Genomic DNA, 24,852 nt, shown 5'->3' with positions numbered 1-24,852 from the left:
CATCTATTCTCTTTACCATGACTGAGGCTTTTCAGGTCTGAAGGGCAGGACGAGACATTCATGACCCCGCCAAGGTCAAATAAGTCTAAGGCGAAGAGCCACTTACACGGCATATTTCGGTTACATGAATTAGCGAGCGTTTAGGCCGATACACATCTGAATAGCATCTCCCCGCCTAGCACCACCTCCGATACCAACTGCACGCTTCTGCACATCATATTGCTAATGTGGACAAAGAGACAGGAATATCGGACTTGTAATCATCCCCAGCAAGTCATTTGCAACGTCTATTTCTAAGAGCCCACCAGACTATTGATAGTCATAGCAACATTTGTAGATGTGGAAAGGCAGCCTTAGATACTCAAACATTGACTGAAAGGTGATGTGTAAGATCTGCTAATAAAAGGCAATTATAGCAGCTATCCCAGCTGTTCACTTTATTTTATTTTGATACCCCCCTCCACCTATTGTTTTCTTCTTCTTTGAATCAGGATGAGAAGTGGAGGGTCCCCAGAACTGAACCGTGCTATATTCAGCTCTTCGGTTCCTGAGATTACTTACCGGTGAAGGGGAAACATAATACTGATCTACGTCTCCCACGTCACACGAGCCAATAGGAAGCCGCAACATCATCTATGGCGTCTTCCTATTGGACGGCCATTTAAAACCCAGCGTGAAACCAGGAAGTGATAACGATATCTTCGCCAGTAAGTATCTTGGGGGAGGGAGGTCCCAGAGATGCAAATAGCACGGCTCTACCCCCGGGTCCCCAACCTAAAAAAAAAGTGTGTGGGGTAAAAACATTGGGATTATTGTCCCAGAATCCACTGATTACAAAGCACACTGCAAATATAAAGCAACCGTCAAATGATTCCCTGATTGTTTCATTCGCACTCAACTTATTACATGTTTAGACCTAAAGATATTATTTTTTGCAATGTGAATGCCAACATTGAGGCTCGTGCCTCGCTAAAGGGCTGGAAGTGTAACTGTGCAGTCTGCAAAGTGTTGGACGCCAAGTACCACTGAGAGGTTTGTTATCAGACTTCCAGGATGATTATGTGAATAGGTGTGCAAGCTGAGCACTTACTGAACTTGCAGCAATGCAGAAAACATGAGCTGCGTGTGCCCCTACGTACACGACTTCCTCGGTAAGCAAAAATAGGTCATTCAATAAGCGTTTGTACCCCCATGGGGTTACAAGTCCATCCTGGCTTGGAATAAAATATTGGACTCGGGGGTTAAGAACCACTAAAGCTTTTAAATGGTTCCACGTTTCTCAATGCAGGTTTCTGTTTTACCATTTTACTCCACCACACTGAAATTTAGGCTAAGCGACAGGACAAGCTCAACCCGAGCCAGCTAGTGTTCACATTCAAAGTGCTGAAAAGTCTGACACGTATATGGAATAATATCATTCATCCTACTAGGAATGTATTAAGTATCACCCTGAAGAATGTTCGAATCCAAGGAATATTAAATGTTTCTGTTTTAAGCGTTCCAATTTGCGCACCATTCAAGTTAAATGGTGTGTACTGGCCATACCGGTAATATACACTGCTTCTTAACAGAACATCTACTGTACATCACAAAAATAACTATATAAGCAGCAAGCGTAAAAGTAGTAAGGAAGGATATAAAAATACATGATATTTTATTGTGCTGTTAAACACTCATCTGCTGAAAGGGCCTCTAACATATGACTGTGCTTTGCAATAAAGGCCCTTTAAAGAGTAAGGTAATTTAGGTTATGAGCGATGACGCCATGTAGGGAGTAACAGATCCCACCCAAAGCGTTGCGGGCCTCTCCCGCCCTGGTAGAATTCCGAGGATAAATAAAAGAATATGAGCAGTGTTATTCTAAGTTCAATACATTTCTCACTGTTTCAAAGGCATTCAATGAAAATAAAAATAATAAAAAAAAAACTCTTGAAACCGAAAATGTACAGGTGCTACGCCTTGAAGATTCAATGGTAAATTGGGAATAGAAAAAAATGGCGGTGTCACGTTTGCATCACCAGCAGGAAATGATCCAACTGAAATAAGTATTGTACCTTGTTTACCATTTTTTTTTTTTGCACATTAATGTCATTTAAGAAGCTTTACCTAGAAGAACTACAGTTAAACATTCCAAAACATTTAAATGCCTGGTGGATTGTCCATGGTTATCAACCAATGCTTTTGACATTCAATGAAAGATTTTTTTTTGTTTTTAAAACAGTTGTTGGTCATAAAAAAAAAAGATTAATTCTACAGTGCTGTGTTAATGTTCAAGGGTAGCTGGCTGTCCCCCCCCTTCACAGGATCCAGTTCTGTAAATATTCTGGATGGGGCAAAGTTATGCCTGGAGAAATGTTGGGGACTCGTATGTTTCGAGAGAACCCGTTTTATGACGAGCGGAAGAGCGTTTTGGTGTTCTGATGAGCAATGTTACATGTTCAGCATCTAGGACATCCTTGGAATTTCTTTATAAGGCGGGTGTCAATCGTTTTCTGAAGACCCCGATCTTCACCCTCACCGAACGAGGAATACAGTGCAAAGATATGGCCACAGCTCAACGAAAAACAACAGAAAAGACAAATATTGTTCCAAATGATTTTTGACTTCACAATTTCGAAGTTTTGTCACTGCTGAAACTGTTAAAATTCTCGGCTGTCTTCTTTCGTAAATTTTCTATCCAGCTGGTGCTGCTAAGCATGGTTTTTGCTGTGCCCGAGGAGGCTTGTGGGTTGTTCAAACGCATGTTTTTTCCAGAGGTAATAAGTTCCCCGTAACCTTCTTGGTGAGCAAAGGCATATCCAGACCTTCTGGAACTTGTTCTGTGCACCCTACGCATATGATGCTCCAATGGTTTCCGCCTCTTCTTAGCCTGCTGCAAATATCGGACCTTGGAGAGAAAAAAATAATTGAAAAAAATAATAATTATATTTTAGTCAAATATCTAAAGCGATGGTCAACCTGTGTGCTCAGATTGTTCGGGTCTTGAGAGCAACGGGGTTACTTCTGTTTCAATGTATTCGTTTATGAACCAAATTCGAGTTCTCATTGGTTTCCAAAACCTTAAGCCCAGCATCAGGAGCAAGTATAATACATAACCATCTTTTCTATGTATTTCTGTCCCTGTCATAATAATTCCTTCACCAATTCTCCGCTATGTGGTGTGAACACACACTGATGTCAACAATCCCAGACAACCTTTAAGCTTCAACTGCAGACCGGGACACCCATGACGTCAGCCACCTGCACCCTATCTCCAGTATTTCTGTCTCTAAGGCCAGAATACGTTTTTTTTTTAAACCCTAAAGACATCTAGATAATTTTAACCATCTTGCACCCCCATGATGGCAAAGGGGTTTAAAATCAATGGGAAAAAATCCAAAACGAAACAAATGTTGAGTTGACCTATCTATTTCTGAAAAGTGCTGAATCCTCTCTAGCACAGCGTGGGTTAAAATGATCACTCTTACCTTATCACTTAGTGTTGGGCTCAAATCCACCTTCAGAAACCTGAATGATAGCACGGGCATGACACAAATCACAGTGGTCAAGACGATAACAAGCCAAACACTTTTTTGACTCAAAGAATTTCTGGCATTTCCTGTTGATACAGAGGGGTAACAATGTAATTGTGTCATCAATAAAAGTGGATCTACATAGTGCGCACATGTACAGGTACAACTCTCCTCAACACGTGTTTATTAAGTCTCATATGTGATGTACATTACTAAGGGTGAGACATAAAATGTACATCTATTATTAATTCCCATTTTAGTTGATATATTGAGGATTTCATTCTCTAATCTTGCCTTCTGATTGGTGTGAGCACGCCCAATATCGCTGGCTAATGCCAGTGGAGCAGAATATGAGCAAAGTCAGTAGTAACCGCACTCTTTGAAGTGAATGGTCCTGGTCTAAAACCTATTATCACCTACTTGTTAGCTTGTACATTCACGTGTTCTCCTCCTGTCTTAGGCACCAAAAATGAGACTGTAAGCTCTGTAGAGCTGGGACTTGGGCCTGTAACACTCAGTATCTTTAGAAGTCCCTTTAGACATTGACACATACTCGACATCACTGTTTTTCAACAGGGGTTCCTAGGACCCCTTGGTTTCCCCAGCATCCCTAAAGGATTCTCTGCAATTTTCAGGTCATTTGAAAATGGTGCCAAATGCATCTGATCACAGATGCGCTATTAGAGAGGGTTGGGGTTCCTTACAATGCATCTGTTGTTTTGTTGCGCACACACACACACACACACACACACACACACACACACACACACACACACACACACACACACACACACACACACACACACACACACACACACACACTGTACTGTTTACTTTACTGGATGCTCCTCTCTACATATGAAATACATACAGCCTTTGCAGCTACAGAATATAGTCTTTTAGACCACTTATCATACGTGTAGGTGGCTGAGGAGATGCACAAAGCTAATGATCGTTTCTGTAAACAAGAGCAAGGTACTGATGCCATGAAATTCGAGAAATTATGCAGTGCAACTGCTGGCCTAACACCCGTGGTACAGAACAGCAGAAAGGATCGATGTATATAAGACTGGCCTCGAAAAGCACATTTTTATTGTTATTATCCAGATTGTGCCTAATTCTACCAGCGGCTACAAGAAGGCGGGACTTACCTACGAAAGGGAAATGGCTGGGGAATATATCAAAAATACCATCACTGTGCATCGCAAATAAAATAGAGAAATACACCGCCAAGCTGCCCCAGATGTAGAAATGATTGATGGCCGTCCAGTAACTGGTATCCAAGCCAATCTGCAATCAGAACATAAAAAATACAAGTCACTTTGCATTCGGAAACTTCCACCTCCAAGAAGAAGAGATTGGCTCTATTCCCTAATTAGGCCCATATTTACTAAGCAATGCTACCTTAGGAAACACCTTCCGACACTGGAAGATACCTCTCAGCCCCATTCACCAATTGCAACTTAAATGGCTCTGCTCCCCTGACGAAGTCCTTAGTGAAGAAACACGTAGGGCGTTTCCCAAAGAGGCGAGTTTGTGGCTGACATTGCTGCACGAACGGCGTGAGTACCTTGGAGCTGTTGCTATTTTGCTTGGGAATGCTGTCGCTTCCGGTTTTGCAGTTGCCTGCTGGTGAGCAGTGAGAGCTGTGGGAGGTGTATCTGGAGGGAGTCTCTGACCGTGTTGCTGATTATTACATCATCTGGCTGCGGTGGCTCCAGTGCACCTTGCTGAACCAAGGGATACACCAGAGGTGGCACTAACGGGACAGGCTGATACATTCCCTTCACAGCTTCAAGGCGATTGAGTATATCTCATAAATGCTATTATTTTTACTCTGTTTGTGAGTGCGCTTTTTATATTTTACAATCCCATAAATACTGTTTTATACTTTATCACACTAGGAGTGCGCCTGTTTTTTCTTCTTGTTTTCTGCAGATATCCTTGGGATTTGGTGATCCTTATATACGGGTAGAAAAACTCCAGTGGACTAAGTACATTTTTTGGAATTTCAACTGACATCTGGTATTTATTTAATTTTTTATGTTTCATATTTTTTATTTTTGCTATAGATTTCAGTTGTTTTTATCACAAATTCGACCTTTTGGGGATTCTTTGGTCAATAGCCTTGTTAACTCTATCTGATTTACACAGCTGATTTATCCTTATCAAGCTTCCTAAGGCGCTACTCCAATTTGTTATATATATATATATATATATATATATATATATATATATATATATATATATATATATACCACGACTATTAAGGTTATGGTGGGTAAAAAAAGTGACTAAAACCCTCCACAGTAAAGCATAAAGCAACTGTAAATATTCCTGTATATTCATTTGAATGTCTTAGACAGGTCTGCAACCCTGTCTTTCACCATTATCACCCAGCAAACAGCACTTCCACTGCAGCAAGGGATTCTGGGAAATGAAAAGTGGCACTGTGTGCTCATTTGCATGTCATTTCCCAGAATCCCTTGCTGCAGTGGAAGTGCTGTTTGCTGGGTGATAATGGTGAAAGACAGGGTTGCAGACCTGTCTAAGACATGCAAATGAATATACAGGAATATATATATATATAATTTTATTTTTTCAAGCATGCAACTGATATCTTAATGAACTTTACAACAATGACAGAATACCCGTGAGTGTATCTGCATGTATTACAAAAGGTCCCCAAACCTGTTTCGTTCACCCCATCGTCATGTATCATACAGTGTGTCAAGCTGCCGACAAGAATTCTGGGCAGTAGCATACAAATAAACCCCCAGTGGAAGTGTCACTTTTAGCTCCCTATCAATTTTAGCATGGGTTTCCTAGAGCGTTTGCCAACTGAATTACACAGCTTGTACAGGAAAGCATGGGGCACGGAAGTATGGAGGCAGTGGGCCCATTCAAAGACCGGTGTTTCTTGCTTTTAGACTGTCAGCTCGGTCACTAATTCAACATTGTTGGTGAACAGGAAAAAAAAGGTCCCACGTATTGTACTTGCTACATATTGATACGTGAGAGGCAAAGCACTTTTAATACCTCATGGAAATAATGGCATTTTGGTAGTAAAGTGTCAGTGGAAACAAATATTTGGGCTTTCAAATTTATTTTATTTATTTAAATGAACCCTTCTGTTTCCGGTTCTGGCGACAGGGTGGGGAGGTGGCGGAGAATGATTGGAGTGAGGCCCTCCCAAACCCCACGGGTAAAGCATGTACATTACCTGGACGCTGACCACTATAACCAGACTGGTGGCAACAGTGACGGCAAAAGACTGGTAGTCGGCGATGTGCTCGCCGTCTTCACCGGCGGTGTTAAAGAATGCACCGAAGGGGATGAAGAACAAGGCGAAAGAGGTATAGATTCCGTGCGCTATACAGATAAAAAAACGGCGTTTGTTGAACAGGAGGTTAAGCTGCCCTGGCTCGTAGAGTTTGGTGTAATCCATACAACTTTGCTCGTTCACATCCTGCGAAAAAGTCCAAAAGTTTTTAAATAATTAGTGAAATACCGACAAATAAAAAGTAAAATAACAATTAAAAAATAATAATAATATGTCGGCAAATCTGGCGTTATTCAATATAAAAAATTAATCTGTAAACAAAAAGACAGGTTATTAACCATATCAGGGCTGGAGAGAACATGTGAAGCAGGTGGCATTATTTATTGCATTGCTGTGTATGAGGTATTGCTGGGCAATAGAAAAGCAGATTTTAAATCATTTATAGCTGTTTCTTTAAAAAATAAAAAAATAATAATAAATGAATAGTAGGACCTGGCGATCGAAAGATGCAAAATTGAGTTGTTTCATTAATCCAGGAGTGCTCAACTCCAGCCCCAAACAGGTCAGGTTTTCAGGATATCCCTTGCTTTCAGCACAAGTGGCTCAATCAATTCCTGCTTCAGCACAGGTGGCTCAGTCTTTGACCGAGTCACTGATTGAGCCACCTGTGCTGAAGAAGGGATATCCTTAAAACCTGCCCTGTTGGGGGGGGGGGGGGGGGCGGGGGGCTTGAGGATTTCTGTTGAGCACGCCAGCATTAGACCAATGTATTTATCCCAAAAACTGAAAATGTATGAATATGGCTGTTTAAGAGACGTACATGTTTGCCGTTTTCTACGACTAGCCCTTTGCATCATACGGCTACAGAGATGCGGGCTTCAAGTTCACTGCTCAGATACTCTGACTTTCCATCACCTCCAGACTCCAAAATGCTGCCATTTAAATGCCCCGTGCGACATACCCACCCAGCAACTCCCAAAAATAAAAAGCCAAGTAAGTTTTAAAGCTACAAGATTCTTTCCTTTCAAGAATGACTGTACAGGCCATTAGGACTTAGTTAAATTACATGTCAAATAAACTGTTTACCTGATCAAATAATCCCATTGCCAGCACAGGAAGAGACGTATAAACAATATTGAAAAGAGTAATAAACCACTGGTCGTAGACGGTCTGAAAAAAAAGAGAAAATATATCAAGTGTGCGCGCTCTGATTTCCTGGACATGTTGGTGTTAGGTTTTTCTATACAGGCAGGAAACATTGTAACATTACCAAAAAGCGCTGAAAACCCTAATACATCTTTCGTGTGCAAGATTCTATTCAATAGTCTGATAGAAGAATGAAATCGTTTAGATTTTAATGCAGCAAAACATGACATCTTGTATGGGTTCTTTTAAATAAATCAGTGCGGTAGTATTGCATAAAACTTAATGTATTTGTCATTTTTTTATTATTCGACTCTTATTGCCATTTTTAATGGGTTTTAAAGCTTCTTTTGATTTCTACAGCAGGATTTAACCCACCTCCCAAGCAGTGCAAGATCTTTGCAACACTTTCCGACTTGTGATTATTTGTTGCTAATGTTCCCAGCAGTTTGAGCTGTAAACTGTAACAATAGACAATCTTACCGTAGTAATATAAGGATCCATTGTAGCTGCCGAGTGGCCGTGACATCACGTGAACGGTTCGCCCTCATTGGATGAACCACTAACGTGACGCGGCCGTCGCCCAGGGAGATCAATTTGGGAAATCTGTGCAGAAATCGCGCGCCTGGACACGGTGTTCGCGCGCACTGTGTGCACCTTCATTGCTCTGCATGTTTGTTCCGGCGACACGCACCATCGCGCGCACCGCCATTATAAGTGCGGCCTTACACTGACTGAAGCATTATGTTAGTGACACAATGAAGATTTTGACAGATTTATAACAGGAGCACCAAATGATTGCCAGCATACAGTAAGAATATAGAATTATATATTGTCACATGCTTTATATATAAAATAATAATACGAAAAAAAGCATGGGGGGGGTGTAGTATTGCTGCTTTAATGGAAAATGTATGGGAGGGAATTCCCCCCTAGGTGGGAATCTGGGGGAGGGGGTCTACGTAGCTGAACAGGGATCTCCTGCTTCCTGAGATTCTTACACGGTTCTTCATGCAGGTTTAAAGGTTCAGTGTTAACACCATCATATTGTTCCCCCGGGCTGCACCATCATATTGTTCCCCCGGGGTGCATCGTCATATTGTTCCCCCAGGGTGCACCATCATATTGTTCCCCCGGGGTGCACCATCATATTGTTCCCCCGGGGTGCACCATCATATTGTTCCCCCGGGGTGCACCGTCATATTGTTCCCCCGGGGTGCACCGTCATATTGTTCCCCCGGGGTGCATCGTCATATTGTTCCCCCGGGGTGCATCGTCATATTGTTCCCCCGGGGTGCACTGTCATATTGTTCCCCCGGGGTGCACTGTCATATTGTTCCCCCGGGGTGCACCATCATATTGTTCCCCCGGGGTGCATCGTCATATTGTTCCCCTGGGGTGCACCATCATATTGTTCCCCCGAGGTGCACCATCATATTGTTCCCCAGGGGTGCACAATCGGAATCTAATTCTCTCGGGAAGCGGGCTCCCCGGAGTTGAAATGAATGCGGATCAGCTCCGGAGACCCCTGCCTCTTTAGGCGGAATCCCTGTGTTCAGAGACTTCCTAATTTATTTTGTGTACTTCATGTGTAATACACTTGTGTAACTTTGTATATTACCCCCCTGCACTCTCTGTATTATAATTAGGGATTCCGGTTTCAGGTTGTAACCAAAAAACAACACCGACTAATCGTCTTGCACTTCTGGTTAAAAGAGTAATTCATGCTCTTTTAACGCTTGAATTTTTTTAAAATACAGCTTTGAAGTAGGGGGTCTTCGGTTCTGAACCCCGTTAATTTCAGCTCTGCGGACCCCCCTGCTTCCAGAGATACTTATCTCCGCAGGGGGTGCAGGTTGCAGCTACGGCTGGGATAGCTGGAGTTTAAGGTTTACAGTTCCCGCGTCACGCGGGCGAATAGGAAGCCGCACCTGATGACGTCACGGCATTCTATTGGCCCGCGAGGTGCGGGAGCTTTGAAACTCCGCCATTACGTGAACCCTGATAGTCAAGCAGAGCGGCTACTGGCATCCCCTACGGATGTCTGTATCTCTGGAAGCAGGGGGTCCCCAAAGCTGAAATTAATGGGGTTCAGTTCCGGAGACCCCCTGCCTCAATCTCATGTTAAATAAAAAATACAAAAAAAAGCATGGATTGTTGCTTTAAAATGGATAAAAACGGCAAGTGAAGCATCATTTCTTATTGAATTACACTTTCTGTAGCAACCCAGCCACAGAAAGGACACAAAGGCAAACCATAGGAAGTATGGAAACTAAACAAATTACCCAGATAAACACCACATTCAAATGTGAGTCAATCTTGTTCCACTGTTAACACAGATAAACCCAGATTTGTAAAAAAAAAAATAAAAAAAAATAATGAAAAACACAGGAAAAAAAATAAAAAATTAAACGCACCAAAAATAAACCAAGAAAAGCGGAATCTCGAATTATAACTCTGCTGCGTTTGCGGTGTTATATAAACATACATATAAATCCATGCAAGTGATCACTAAAGAGATCGAGATCCTACAGCACATTAAAAAAAACTAAACCCTGGCATAAAGCAGAGGAAATAAAACTCAGTCGATGTACAGTAGTCATGAACGAACAGCGCCGGTATTGGACATCTGTGAAGTTCTGACGCTTTATACCAGGGGTGGCTAACTCCAGTCCTCAAGGGCCACCAACAGGTCTGGTTTTCAGGATATCTGAAGCTGGGGCTGATTGAGCCACCTGTGCTAAAGCTGGGGCTGATTGCCCCACCTGTGCTGAAGCTGGGGATGATTGAGCCACCTGTGCTGAGGCAGAGCTATCCTGAAAACCTGTCCTGTTGGTGGCCCTTGAGGACTGGATTTTGTCGCCCCTGCTCCATACACACTCTGAAAAACCTAGGTTGGCAAAATGCAAATGAGGTTCGTATTTTCCTCTTGTTTGTACTGTAAACATTTAAGAAAACCTCCAGCTGTTTTAAATGAAGATGATAACATAACTAAGAGCTTTTTAGGTAAATTATGATTTTTTTGTTTTGTTTTGATGCTGGTATAAAAAAAAAAAAAAAGTGGCGATAGCCATGTTAAAAAGGGCATAGTTGCGTCAGTGCAGCTATGGTTTCACACCCTGCCTGTCAAGCGAGAACGGTAGCCATTTTTAAGCGGCCAAAAATATACAGGACACGATTCAATGTATTTTTCCCAGTAAAATATTTGATAAATAAATAAATGTACACATTTTAATTGCTGGACATGACTAGAATAAACATGGAAAGGAAAGAATCAACCCTGAATAGGCTTTGTATATACAAATATCATTTCTTTTCAGATATACTGTAGTGGTGACAGTGTTGCAGACACAATAAGTCCTTGCCGGAAGAGCTTACAATCAGGATTTTGTTGCCTGAGGCACAAGGAAATAGGATGACTTTCCAAAGTCCAATTTATTTTTTACTACGCAACTAAGCACTAAGTAAATGTTACATCTTGATCCTATAAAATGTATTATTAAATGCCAAGTATTTCATTTTCTTACTGACCAATACAGCTACTAGAATTCTATATTTGCCTATTAGAAAGTTTCTGCTGATAACTCACGCCAACTTAATTTCATTTAAAAAAAACCACCCACTGAGATCTTTGTTTTTTTTTTTAAACTGTTTGGCAAAAGACAATTCTTTCTCTAATTGGATAACTATATCCAGACTTCATGGAGATCAGTTTTAATCTGTGAGGTGCGATCGTTAACAAACGACGAGCAGACATTGTTTTCTGAGGGGAAAAAAAAAAAAACAGATACAGATGTAGCTGGTGTTATTACTTTGTTAACGCACAAAAAATGCCCTACGTTTGACATGTAGGGCCTGACGCGTGCTTTACCTTTGTTTTCAATGGCGCTACGTTAAATCTCGGGTTAATACAACGCATTGCATTAACGCAGGGACAGACAACTCCAGTCCTCAAGCGCCACCAACAAGTCAGGTTTTCAGGATATCATAGCTTCAGCACAGGTGTCTCAATCAGTGGCTCAGTTGACTAAGCCACTGATTGAGCCACCTGTGCTGAAGCAGGGATATCCTGAAAACCTGACCTGTTGGTGGCCCTTGAGGACTGGAGTTGCCCGTCCCTGCGTTAACAGCTGCAATAACGTCTGCTACATCTGTAGCAAGCTGAAGCTTATACTTATTTTAATTACAACTCAACCCTCTACTTGTGCTCTATAAACCAGTCTCCCCTTGCTAACTAGAGGAACATTTTGGAGCAGGAATTCCAAACCGGCAGTTACTATGGCTAACCAACAAGTCATTTTTATTTAAAAAAAATCATTTAAAGAGGCAATCCAAGTGGGAATGCGTTATTCAGCTATTAGGCTGTTTTATTTAGTATAGCACTTTGTTATAAACTGATTCCTATTCCAGCCTTTAGGTAGCAGTGTTTTTTTGGCTTAAAGAACCTTATATTTCTATGGTGAAATTTTGCGGAACCCCAACCCTCTCTAATAGCGCGTCTGAGATCAGATGCATAATAAGGAACCCCAACCCTCTCTAATAGTGTGTCTGAGATCAGATGCATTGTAAGGAACCCCAACCCTCTCTAATAGCGCGTCCGAGATCAGATGCATTGTACATTCTTCTGTATTTGGCACCATTTTCAAATGACAGGGAACCCTTTAGGGATGCTCGGGGAAACCAAGGGTTGCTAGCAACCCCTGTTGAAAAACAATGGTTAGAGGCTATATAGTGTTTAATACAGTGCTGAAGAAGTGGCTCAGTGAGGAAAGACTAACACTGAGAGTGAAGCAGGGGAGCCCGGTTCAAATACCGGTGTCAGCTCCTTGTGACCTTGGGCAAATCCCTTTATCTCCCTGTACAAAAAATAGATTGTAAGCTCTATGGGGCAGGGATTTGTACCCACAAAAATTATATGTACAATGCTGCATATACTGCTCTATACAAGGAAGGAAAATGTAAATCAAGCTTCGTGATACACAGCCCTCATACTGATCATTGACTTTGTAGCACTGCACTGCAGCAATGGATAGACTGGTTTGCCATTACTTGCCCCCTGTATGGTGCTGAATTTTAACACCCAGTAGAGAAAATAAATGCCCCACACTGACCTGTGCTGAAAACCCGCAGAAGAAGCCAAACCAGAAGTGCACCAGTGTGAAGGCAAAATTTTTATAGAAGAAGTAGCACAAGAACTTGCACATTCGGAAATAGGACCATCGCCCATGGACGAGGAGAAGTCTTTGCAGATACCGAAACTGGGCAAAGGAGTAGTCACTGGCCAGAACTGCTTGCATCCCTTCCTGCCCACTGATGCCAACTCCTATGTGGGCACCTGCAAATATCAGGAAAGGTCAGCAGTTAGGTTGGTACGGTAGTAGGCAACGGATCAACAACTCAAAGGGATTGAGGCCCCGATCCACAACAGTGCTAAGCTTTAACACCTCTTTACTCTCGACTATATGGATGGGAGTAAAGGCATGCTAAAACTTAGCACCGATTGTGGATCTGGGCCTTAGTGAGTGTCAGTGTGCATTAAGCAAAACTCTGATTCTTACAGAATACCCATAGGCCACAACCCAAGTACACATCAGAGACTTCATATAGCTTGTAAGATGGGAACAAGGTGTGGTGCAATGTTTATCTTAAATCTTTCCAAGGGCTGAGGATGGCATGATATAAATGGATATAAGCAGTGTTACTTACATGGCTTCTCATCCCAGAGTAACCGAATAACTGACACTGATTTCATCCTGTCTCTCCCACTGGCTCTGCTCTATTTTACAACATCATATTACACTTTGTTTATTAACGCCTTGAATTATGGAAGAACATGAAACATATTGAACTATCCAGAACTTTGCATAAAAGTGTGAAAACTAGATCAGCTTTGTTTATAGATAAACACATTGATAACACTGGCCATGCTAAAGACATGCAGAATGTACTGTATGAAACCAGTGCCCTCAACTCTCCGAGGTACAGAACTGACGTAAGTTTGTAACAGCCCAGACTTGACCCCTTAACGAAGTGTCCCACATTAGCTGCTTCTATTTCACTTTCCATGACCTTTGCTGAAGCAAGAGAAGCAGCTAACATTTCAACCCCCGTTTGCAGCCAGATTGACTGGCAATCCCAAATGGGCAGCTGTGTAGCACCACTAACGAGGCTTGTCCATCGTTGTGACCAATCACAGGTCAGTCACAAAGTATTCTCTTACTTTTTATCATGCTGATGTCATTGGCACCATCCCCTATAGCCAGAGTGACCGCTTTTTTATACTTTTTGACCAGCTCCACCACCTGAGCTTTCTGGAGAGGAGTAACTCGGCAGCAAATCACAGTCTTGCATATGCTCGCGATCTCCAGGAAATCCTTTTCCATGTCTGCTTCAAGTGCGTGAGCCTAGGAGCAACGGAGGTATATGACAAGGTCAGTATATTGGAGGTCGGCTGGTTACCAACACTAGTTAACCTATTCAACGTATGGTGAGACCTCCTGCAATAAGAATTCTATACACATACATTAGCATACATGATTTGCATACGTGCATATATTAGATACATCAATATTTTATTACGTCTCACCACAAGTTGAATAGGTGAACTAGAGTCAGTGGTAAATAAGGAAACATTTGCACATCTCCAACAGGGACCTGCTTTATTTCATTCCCTTCTTGTGCTCGTCTATAATTACATTTTTCACAGTGGAACATTTTATCATCGTTTGGCCTATTAGTTCAATTGTAACGAGGGAGGGGAAATCGCTTGATTAAAATCCATGTCTTCACTGTGTAATGTTCCAACCCGACATTATTACAAGAAACACGTTTCCTAATCAAAACAAATTACTTTGGCAACACGGGAAGGTCGTGATTTATTGGAATCCCGCGGGAGGTATTTTAATCGCTTTGGATTCTGGGACTTCGTTTTATTTTCTTCTTCTTTCCTTTTTCGTTTCTTGGAGGTCAGTTTGTGCTCTTGAAATCACAAACAACAGCCGGGAAAAAAAAAAAAAACCCCAGCCTTACAGCTGCAGACCAGCCTCCCCTTAATCAGCTGGCGCGCAAGTGATATATTCCCTGAACGCAGGCATTTAAAGAATAATACAGGTGGACGAACTCCAATTAACCCCATCAGTGCCAAGGAGGACACAGCAACGCCTGGCAGCGCAATTTCTCTGCACCCCTGGCGCTGATGGCGTTAAGCAGCGGAGTAATGTAACGTTAGGCCATTGTGCAATGTAACGGTTACAAAAATTGTTACCATTACTAATTTAATTTCCACTGCAAACATAGCCAAAGGTTACCAAGGCGTTTGAACGAGTTCTTCGGATATCAGTTACTTCGGCGGCCTGAGGGCTAAGAGTTTGGGGGTCTCGTGAAAGTCTTCAAACCAACTTTAAAAAGAAAAAAAAAACTAAAATAAATATTGCCTTTTTTTTTTGGGACATTTCCTCTTCAACAAGGTATTCTGGAAAAACACAGCAAACCTGAGCACACTCAAAAATATTCAGCACTCCCCTGCTTTTTCTTCCTCCAATTCACATTACGTACAGTAGATGTGTTGGAGGCCGTGATGGCCTGTCATTGGACCGCCATGTGAGTTCTTCATGGATGAAGTCATACAGCGCTTCTGAAGAGTGCAGAGCTGCTGAAACCCCAAGGAATGGACTTGCAAAGCTTTGAAAGCCATCATTTCGCCCATGGAGATCTTTCATGTTGGTCCATTAAAAGGTATCACAACTTTACCACAAATCTTCATTTCTCCAAGATCAGCGTCGTTGGCGCCTCTGGCCCTTGTGGAAAAGTGAGATAAGAACGAGAAAAGGACACCTACCAGGCTATGGCCGTTTATGACCAAGGCATATTCACCGGTCACAGTTTCCTCGTACACCGATTCCAGGTTAGTTTCTCTCATCTTTTCAGAGAACTGATGGCCGTTGTAAAGACTCCGGCTTTGACCAAACGTGCACTCCTTGGCTTTCCTTTTAAAAAGCAAAAACAACGAGCCTCAGGGGGTGGGAATGGATCAACGGAGAGAAAGAGCGCATAAAGACATTTGGTTTGACATATGGCTCCATTTTCCGCTTGCACGTACTCTACGGGTAAGAAACGTCTTCCTTACATTTCATGCAAATTGTTGGCCAGACATGTTTACGCCACCTCAAACCTGGTGTTTTTTTTTTAAACGCAATAACTTAATAAAAAGGTGACACACGGAGACCCAGAGTTTGCTACATATCATTACGATCTGTGCGTCATCTAACTCCACCTGTTGACACTCCCCTGGTCGCAAAGTGTCTCACCCGGCGCAAAACTTGGAGCAAAGACATGATACGTTGATACAAGATGAAAATGTAGCAATTTGCGTCAATTTCGCTCCAAATTTGCCTTGATACATCACCCCCTATGTCTGTGCCGGCTGACGAGCTTCTGAGTCAGAGAGGCCTTCACTGTGATGCAGATACCCCTGACGCACAACATGCTAAACCTTTCAGCTCCTGTTAGCCTAAAGGATACATCATAACACTCAATTACCTAAGTTCTTCTCGCACTTCCGTCACCGAGTGGCCAGACACTATGAAAATATCATTCATCTCATCAGTCAGCATGTGGCAAGAGTATCCAATATTCATGGCGGTTTCTAAGGAGGAAGGGTCACATACGAACAAGTATGAAGTTAAAAAGGACCCACGGACTTATCTAGCATTCGACATTTGTTTGATGTCATCAACTTTGAATGTAATCCATATCCCGTGCTAAATATGCGCGCAATGTAATTCCGTGCCCAAAACAAGACCCAAATAACTTGCCTCTTGTAGAATTCAATCTAAGGCAACTCAATGCACTGTATTCTTTGTATTCTACCAACAGGTTAAAAGGCAATCAAGTATCTGCGAACGGAATGCTCGGCGTATTTATAAACAATGACTCATTCTCTCAGAGGGCTGGCTATCTTCAGCACGGAAAAATATGGAGTTGAAAACGCAGAGTTTGGAAATGACTAGAAAAAGGGCAATGATTATGCAGACCTGCTCTGTAGGGGTTATTTATTAAAATGTTATAGTGCTATTTGGGCCCCACTGCATGGACGTTCCCATTCAAGTCAATGGGCGTTTTCCATGTGCTCTAAGTGTGTAGAGTACATTACGAGTGTATCATTTTAACGCAGCAATTCAAGCTGCGTTTTTTTTTTAAACATCCCCCCCCCCCTTTTAATGTGTGCATCAATACAATCCGCACAATGATAAGTAATTAGCTAAGTTGCCAATCGATCGGCGAAGACTCGGCTCGGGGGTTCACTAACTGGCCGTCAGTGCAGCAGAAGAGGACCAAAGATGCAAAGTTCTGTGGGGAAGATCATGTGACCAGGCAGTCACTAGATGCAATTAAGCTCTGCTAGAGAGAGGGCGGGGCTCAAAAAGGGGTGTGCCAGAGCCTGTTTCCGAAGAGGAAGGGGATGTGACTTTGTAAATGGTTGCTATAGAAACAAAAAAGGCTTGTTACATTATAAAACATTAAAAATGTAATTCAAAGTGGTTTATTTAAAAAAAAATATGCTACAAGTATTTTTTCATAGTACAGAACTGATTTATATAAAAATAAAAAATAAAAAGTAGGATATGGCTTGGTCTGCAGCTTTAAACCAGAAACAATGTTAAACATCCAACAATATGCTTATTATGTATACACTAGATGATGGTATTACCCTGCTTGTCTCCTGTTAGAATCCACAGCTTGATGTTGGCCAAAATTAGACTTGCAATAGTATCAGTGACTCCTTCTTGCAGCTTGTCTTCTATCGCGGTAGCACCTAGCAACTTTGGGAGCACATCAAACATTAGCCAAATTCATCAAGGTGAATAGATACAATGTATCAAGCAGGCTCGCAGCATGTGCTCACCAAGGCCCAGATCCACAAAGGGGTGCAAAGCTCTAGCACGCCTCAGCGCACGTTCGTATGAATGGGATTAAGGGGGTGCTAAAGCTTAGCACCGTTTTGTGGATATGGGCCTAAGTGAATTAACATCCCCTGGCTTCCGAGTCAAATGCATAAAAAAAAATCATATTTTTTAAAAAAGTTTGATACATGTGACGCGTGCTTTCCGGAAGGCAAAGACAATGCAAGCTAAGACCAAGCTTCAGTTCTATAAATCTATAACCCTTCACCTATTGCTTCTTACTGTATGACCATTCGAACCGCGTGGAGATGGTGCAAAATAGATGCAAATTACCTTGCCGTATTAACTAAAAATGATGTATTTTTAACATGACTGTCTCAACATCATTTTGAAGCCTGATAAATGAAATAAACTATGATGAGCTGTTTTGACATACATGTAGGGATGGATATTTATATGAAATATTGCAACTGGACACTACAACATTAAATGAGACGTCCAAGCACAGCATTAAAAAAAAAAAAAAATAGGTTTTAAGCCGGGGGTTTCCGGAGCTGAACTGCAGTAAGTTCAGCTGTGGGGACCACCTGCTTCCAGAGATACTTAGCTCTATGGGGCGCCGGCATCTCTCAACAGTTTAAATGTCCCAGTCACGTGGGCCAATAGGAAGTCGCCCCGGATGACATCACGGCTTCCTATTGGCCCACGTGACACATGACATTTCAATCCGCCAGTACGAGAAACCCAGTTAGCCTTGCCGGAGCTGCTACGGGCACCTTCTTCAGAGGTAAGTATGTCGGGAAGTAGGGGTTTCCCGGAGGTGAAATTAAAGTGGTTCAGCTCGAGACCCCCTGCTTTAAACACACACATATATATATATATATATATATATATATATATATATATATATATATATATATATATATATATAAACTAAAAAAATTAAAGCCGTGCTTTGACTGCTCCTTGAAATGACACTAAGCGCATCAATGCTGCTTTGCTCCAAATGTGCTATGTTTGCATCCGTGGGAAATTTGGGGGGTTCCTCAGCACAATACTATAACTGGGTACATCGAAGTTTCAGCCTGAAAATGATGCAGTTTTATGTGATTTAAAACCACATTGTTTCACCTAATAATGTTATATCAAATGGAGAGCCTGAAAAGAATTACAGATGTACGTGTTAGTCCAGCGCGTCCTGGTAATCCCAGCGCACCCCTTTACATGTATCTCTGCGCGGGGTCATTGTATCGCCTGCAGAACGTACCATCATATTGCTTTCTATTTCTTCGTACACGGCGGAGACGCGCTCCTCTCGGTTCTCGAGGGCGGTGCTGGCCTCGTGGTGGATTTTCAACCACCACCTCAAATAATCTTCGCTGAGGTCTTTATACGCCAGAGCTAAAGTCCGCAGCCCCTCGCCCGCAAACTCCTGAGGAATCAACGCGACACGTTCTCACGAAAAGCAGAACAGCGGGTCAAAAAACACATTCATACCTACGCTATACTCAGCAACATGCTGGGCAAACGCAAAAATGACGCTTTTGTGGGTGCAATGGTCTCTAAATGTTTGGGATGGAATTAGGCACGGCATACATGTACTGCGCCCCATGCTGTTCCCTCTAGTTCATTGTTTTGTTTCTCTTTTCTCCCTATAATGTATAATTTGGATATTAACATGCTTTGTTTCTTCCATATTGTACTGCAAAACAACACAATACTTTATATGTGACAACCATTGACATTCGCGGTTTTGACCCTGTACGCTTCTGGGGTGCTGGTCCTAAACAAAACTTCCTATTAATAAACGTTTCATAGTCAATAAAAGGAAGAAATACTCACGTTAAGGTGATCTGACGTTAGGTACATCAAATCTTCACTGCTTGCATGAAGCCTTTCAAACAAGATTGTGTCGGCTCCTTTGCAATAAAGTTTAATACGTCCGTTGGGATTTCGTACTAAAATAATAAGTAACTATCAGTTAGGAACTAAAATTGCAACCTCGGAGTTGATGAGAAGTGTGTGTATGTCCCGTAGCACGTTACATTGCATCGCCATTAAACTGGAAGTCCTCAGACGCATTACAGGCATACCCCGCATTAACGTACGCAGTGGGACCGGAGCATGTATGTAACTAGGTAACACAGGCATACCCCGCATTAACGTACGCAATGGGACCGGAGCATGTATGTAACACAGGCATACCCCGCATTAACGTACGCAATGGGACCGAAGCACTACCTTTTCCCCGCGTATCGATGCATGTACTGTACTGCAATCGTCTTATACGTGCATAACTGATATAAATAACGCATTTGTAACAGGCTCTATAGTCTCCCCGCTTGCGCACAGCTTCGGTACAGGTAGGGAGCCGGTATTGCTGTTCAGGACGTGCTGACAGGCGCATGCGTGAGGTGCCATTTGCCTATTGGGCAATATGTCCTTACTCGCGAGTGTACTTAAAGTGAGTGTCCTTAAGGCGGGGTATGACTGTATATGGTGTGTACTATTTACTATGCAATGAACACTAGAAATTCTCGGTTACACTCAATTGTCACTATTCTACATTTTGCACTTTCATATCCAGCGCTGTCCAAAGGTCTACGCCAGGGGGTGGCCATCGCCAGTCCTCAAGGGCCACCAACAGGTCAGGTTTTCAGGATATCAGAGCTTTAGCACCGGTGGCGCCATCAGTCCCAGCTTCAGCAGAGGTGGCTCAATGATTGAGCCACCTGTGCTGAAGCAGGTGGCTCAATGATTGAGCCACCTGTGCTGAAGCAGGGATATCCTGAAACATTGACCTGTTGGTGGCCTTTGAGGACTGGCGTTCACCACCCCCTGGTCTACGCCAACATTAGGAAAAGCAGATTCAAGTACCAAGACCATATACACTTGTAGGGCCATGTTTAATAGGCAGTGCTAGCCTACAAGACACCTTCAAAAGAACAGGCCACAGTGTCTAATGGAGCAGCACCACTTAGCAAATATGGCCCGTAATACCTTCAATGCTCAGAAAGGAGCAGACAACAATGCATTGAAAGCACTGCCACCTTTGAAGATGTATGACATGTGTGCGTCTTGTTCTCCCCCAATAGCATTTTGCTGTACAAAATGTGCACCATTTACTACAAATAATGTTACGATTTATTTAAAAAAAAGGTAGACCCATGGATTTCATACATTTCTGCCCAGAAACGGCTGAATGGGGAAAACACATGTTTATTGGCCTTGCTTGTCTCCGTGTGGATTAGCAGACACGAAAGGGGAGGATACAGCATCGTGATGAAGAACAGAGATCTCGGCCTATTCATGGTTTTGGTTAGAAAGTCTCTGAGGACAACCACAGCTTACAGCCAATTTGTGTTTTAGGAGCTGAATGTTTTTTTTCCTTTTGACATTGCATAAGTAAACCTTGAGCGCTCTAAGCTGCAAGAAATAACGTCTAGAAGTAATGGGTTTGCTGGCTCAGAAAGGACGGTAAATTTGGAATATGGGAATATTGGTGAATTGGAACTTGGTTTACTTTGAAAAAAATATATATATCAACATCAGAGAGGTGGAAAATCCAAATGAGCTCGTTTTCCAAATTCACATTATATTAATTCTATGTAAGATGAAATACAGCTGATGCACAACTGTATTTACTGTTAAACACACTTGTAGAAGAAACCCAAGAGGTTTTAAAAGCTCTGAACTCTATCATTTAATCCAAGGGTGCTCAACGCCAGTCTTCAAGCCGCCTCCCCCGCACCCCCCCCCCAACAGGTCAGGTTTTAAGGAAATCCTTGCTTCAGCACAGGTAGCTCAATCAGAGGTTCAGTCGAAGACGGCCCCTCTGATTCAGCCACCTGTGCTGAAGCAGGGCCTGATGAGCCACCTCTGCTGACGCAGGGACTGAATGAGCCACCTGTACAGAAGCAGGGATATCCTGAAAACCTGACCTGTTGGGGGGGCTTGATGACTGGAGTTAAGCCCCCCAGATTTAATCTACTAACAACTCTAATGTTGGTCCTCTAAATGTGTATTTTAAATAAAATAATTATTATGCATTGTTAGGACACAACTAAAGAATGCATAGCAGTAAACAAACATTATATATATATATATATATATATTATCATTAATGGCTTTTTCTGTATTTTGGAATCTTTTCATAGTGCCCTTTGTTGGTCTGTTTTTCTTTCACAAATGAGAATTTGACTTAATTGTGCCCAGTCCCAGTACAGTTATTGTATGAGGACTTATAGTAACATTGCCTGCAACCTTCCAGAGAAAAACAATTCCCACTTAAGTAACCAGCATTTTTGTTTAAAAAAAAGGGGCAATGATACAATGTAAACATGCCACAACGATACAATGTAGCACGCCACAATGTAACAATGATACACTGTAGCACGGCACAATGTAACAATGCTACAATGTAACAACGATAAAATGCAGTCATGCCCCAATGTGCCAATGATACAACGTAACCATGCCACAATGTAACAATTATACAATGCAATATGCCACAATGTAACAATGACGCAATGAAATCATGCCACAATGTAACAACGATACAATGTAACAACGATAACATGTAAAAACGACACAATGTAACCATGTCACATTGCTACAATGTAGCACGCCACAATGTAACAATGTACCCATGCCACAATGTGACCATGCCGCAATGTAACAATGATAAAATGTAGCCATGCCCCAATGTACCAATTATACAATGTAACCATGCCACAATGTAACAATGATACAATGCAACCACACCGCAATGTAACATGATACAATGGAACAACGATACAATGCAACAATGTAAACGTGATACAATGTAACCATGACACAATGCACCGACGATACAACGTGCAATGATACAATGTAACCATAATTCCATGCTACAATGTAACCATGATACAATGTAAAGGTGAACTATTTATGATTATGCTTCCATATGTTTCTGTGCAGAGGGAGGAAATAATGGAATGATTCCAATATGGCGCATTGTTAAGATCTACCAAAATTCTTCATCCGAGTGTTATTTTAAATATTTATTTTCCAGAAGGGAATGATAGAAACACAGAATTTGACACCAGGACCCACTTTCCGGACCATTTTTCTACCTGCTATAAAACCTCAGACCTTATTTGATCCTTAGTTTTCATGCATATTTAGGATATCCTTGTGTTTAACCTTACTATATTGGCCCTTTCCACCTCTGTTGGGAGTCTACTCCATGAACCCACCCCCCCCTTCAGTGAAGAAGCACTTCCTCACATGATGCAAGCTGTGACGTCATCAGGTGCGGCTTTCCTATTGGCCCGCGTGACGCCAGAGCTTTAAACTTTGTTGAGATACCGGCACCCCCTTTGGAGGTCCGTAACTCGGGAAGCAGGGGGTCCCCGGAGTAGAAATTAACGGGGTTCAGCTCTGGAGACCCCTGCTTCAATCCTATGTTTAAAAAAAATAAGAAAATAAGAAAATGGCTTGGATTACTCCTTTAAGTATCTGGGGAACCAAGGGGGTCACCGAGTTGAACAATGGGGGGTGAACAAAAAATTGAGTAGAGGGGTTACTGCTTTAAGTTTAGGTTTTACTTCTTAAAAAAGGTCTTGTTGTTTTGTTACAAACACATAACATTTAGGTTTTTATTAATCCCATGGAATAAACGCTGCCCTCAAGGGCCTGTTACCTATTACAGACATTCTTTTCCGGATGTTGTTGAAATCTAATATCGCTAATAGTTGATAGGTGACGTTTTTTCCCATCTCCTCCACGGTGATGGTTTCAGGCGTGCGGGATTTAAAAATGAAGCCGAAGTTTCTGGCTGCCGTTACTAGTGCTCCTTCATCAGGGGACTGCACTTGGTAAACCAGCTCTCCTACGGTGTGCCAGAGGGGGAAAAAAATATCTGAATTAACAAACCGTTATGTAAAAAAAAAATATCTGGTCCCTATCACAAGCATACAGGACACCTACAAGCTCATATTGAACCCCCAAAATAACCACAACATATATATAAGCATATAAGTGTCAAAGAGGAGTGCTACTGAGCATGGCAATATATATTTAAAACCTATCACAAGCCAACAGATCTCATACATATTATCTAGCTGCCATTTTTATGTCTGAATATGCAAGGATAAATAGGAATTAAAGGCGAGAGCCCACGGACTGGGTCACAAAATGTTTTGCTTACAAATTGCTGCCAGGTTTAAATATTTATCCTGATCCAGTGTTGCCAACCCGGGCTCCATGTCACCATGAGACTAGGAGTCCAGTCCTTGTTTACGCCCTTCAAATCTCAGTGCATTCTGGTCCACTGTAACAGGGGTGCGAGATTTTCCAGCGGGGAAGGGGGCGAGGCGGTTACAGAGGCCCCGCGCTCTTCCCTAAGGCATTTCAATTAAATGGCCTCTGTAGCTTACTTACCTTGGCTTCCAGCGACGCGTCGTCATGGAAACAGGGTCACGCGACGTCACGGTACCATAGCAATGTGCCGTCACATGACCCCGCGGCCCGTGAGCAGTTGGGAACATTATGCAGGGGGGGTGCAGGGGGGGGGGGGGGGAAGTTTACGCACCCCTGCACTACAATACGACGTCTCCATGGAAAATGGCAATTTGAAAAAAACAGAAGTAGATTCCAGCCCGTGCTGAGATGAAGCCGGTTTGTAATAGCGCTGATCCACCATTTTGCATAGGAATGTGTGAAGGTGAAGACTCGCTTCACCGCAGGTTGCAGCAAACTTTCGGAACGTTCACAATACCCGCAAATATGTCGCTTAAACTTTCGGAGACAAAAAGTTCTAGGGAAACGGCACAAATATTTTTTTTAATTCACTATTTCGTTTGTTTAAAGCAGCAAAATAGAAACCGTGTGACTTTTAAAAAAAAATGATTTTGTTTTTTTTAAAGCTTAAGCGAATTTCAAAAGCCAAAAATAAGCAAAATGAAAGAAAAATGCAATGACTTCTTAGGCTGCGCTTATAGTGACAAGTGTATTGCCGCCGTTGCGTGCG

The 24,852-nt window shown here is 42.3% G+C and overlaps 1 protein-coding gene across 1 annotated transcript in view; it reads right to left on the bottom strand.

Annotated features, from left to right (window-relative positions):
• Positions 1 to 2,008: 2,008 nt before the first annotated feature.
• ATP8B4 (ATPase phospholipid transporting 8B4 (putative)) overlaps positions 2,009 to 24,852 on the bottom strand; it is a 138,334-nt gene continuing 115,490 nt past the window's right edge. Inside the window, exons 17-29 of the mRNA XM_075575622.1 lie at positions 23,524 to 23,712; positions 19,683 to 19,798; positions 19,108 to 19,272; positions 17,648 to 17,759; positions 16,477 to 16,582; positions 15,776 to 15,923; positions 14,159 to 14,342; positions 13,050 to 13,273; positions 7,882 to 7,965; positions 6,736 to 6,981; positions 4,664 to 4,802; positions 3,468 to 3,598; positions 2,009 to 2,887 (exon numbers count right to left, since the gene is read on the bottom strand). Coding sequence (XP_075431737.1) covers positions 2,606 to 2,887; positions 3,468 to 3,598; positions 4,664 to 4,802; positions 6,736 to 6,981; positions 7,882 to 7,965; positions 13,050 to 13,273; positions 14,159 to 14,342; positions 15,776 to 15,923; positions 16,477 to 16,582; positions 17,648 to 17,759; positions 19,108 to 19,272; positions 19,683 to 19,798; positions 23,524 to 23,712 — 2,126 coding nt within the window. The 3' untranslated portion in view covers positions 2,009 to 2,605. The remainder of the gene's footprint in view (positions 2,888 to 3,467; positions 3,599 to 4,663; positions 4,803 to 6,735; positions 6,982 to 7,881; positions 7,966 to 13,049; positions 13,274 to 14,158; positions 14,343 to 15,775; positions 15,924 to 16,476; positions 16,583 to 17,647; positions 17,760 to 19,107; positions 19,273 to 19,682; positions 19,799 to 23,523; positions 23,713 to 24,852) is intronic.

This window comes from Ascaphus truei, chromosome 18 (assembly GCF_040206685.1).
Source record: "Ascaphus truei isolate aAscTru1 chromosome 18, aAscTru1.hap1, whole genome shotgun sequence".
NCBI lineage: Eukaryota > Metazoa > Chordata > Amphibia > Anura > Ascaphidae > Ascaphus > Ascaphus truei.
The sequence above is the reverse complement of the archived record's forward strand: the minus strand, read 5'-3'. Positions and strand labels throughout refer to the sequence as shown.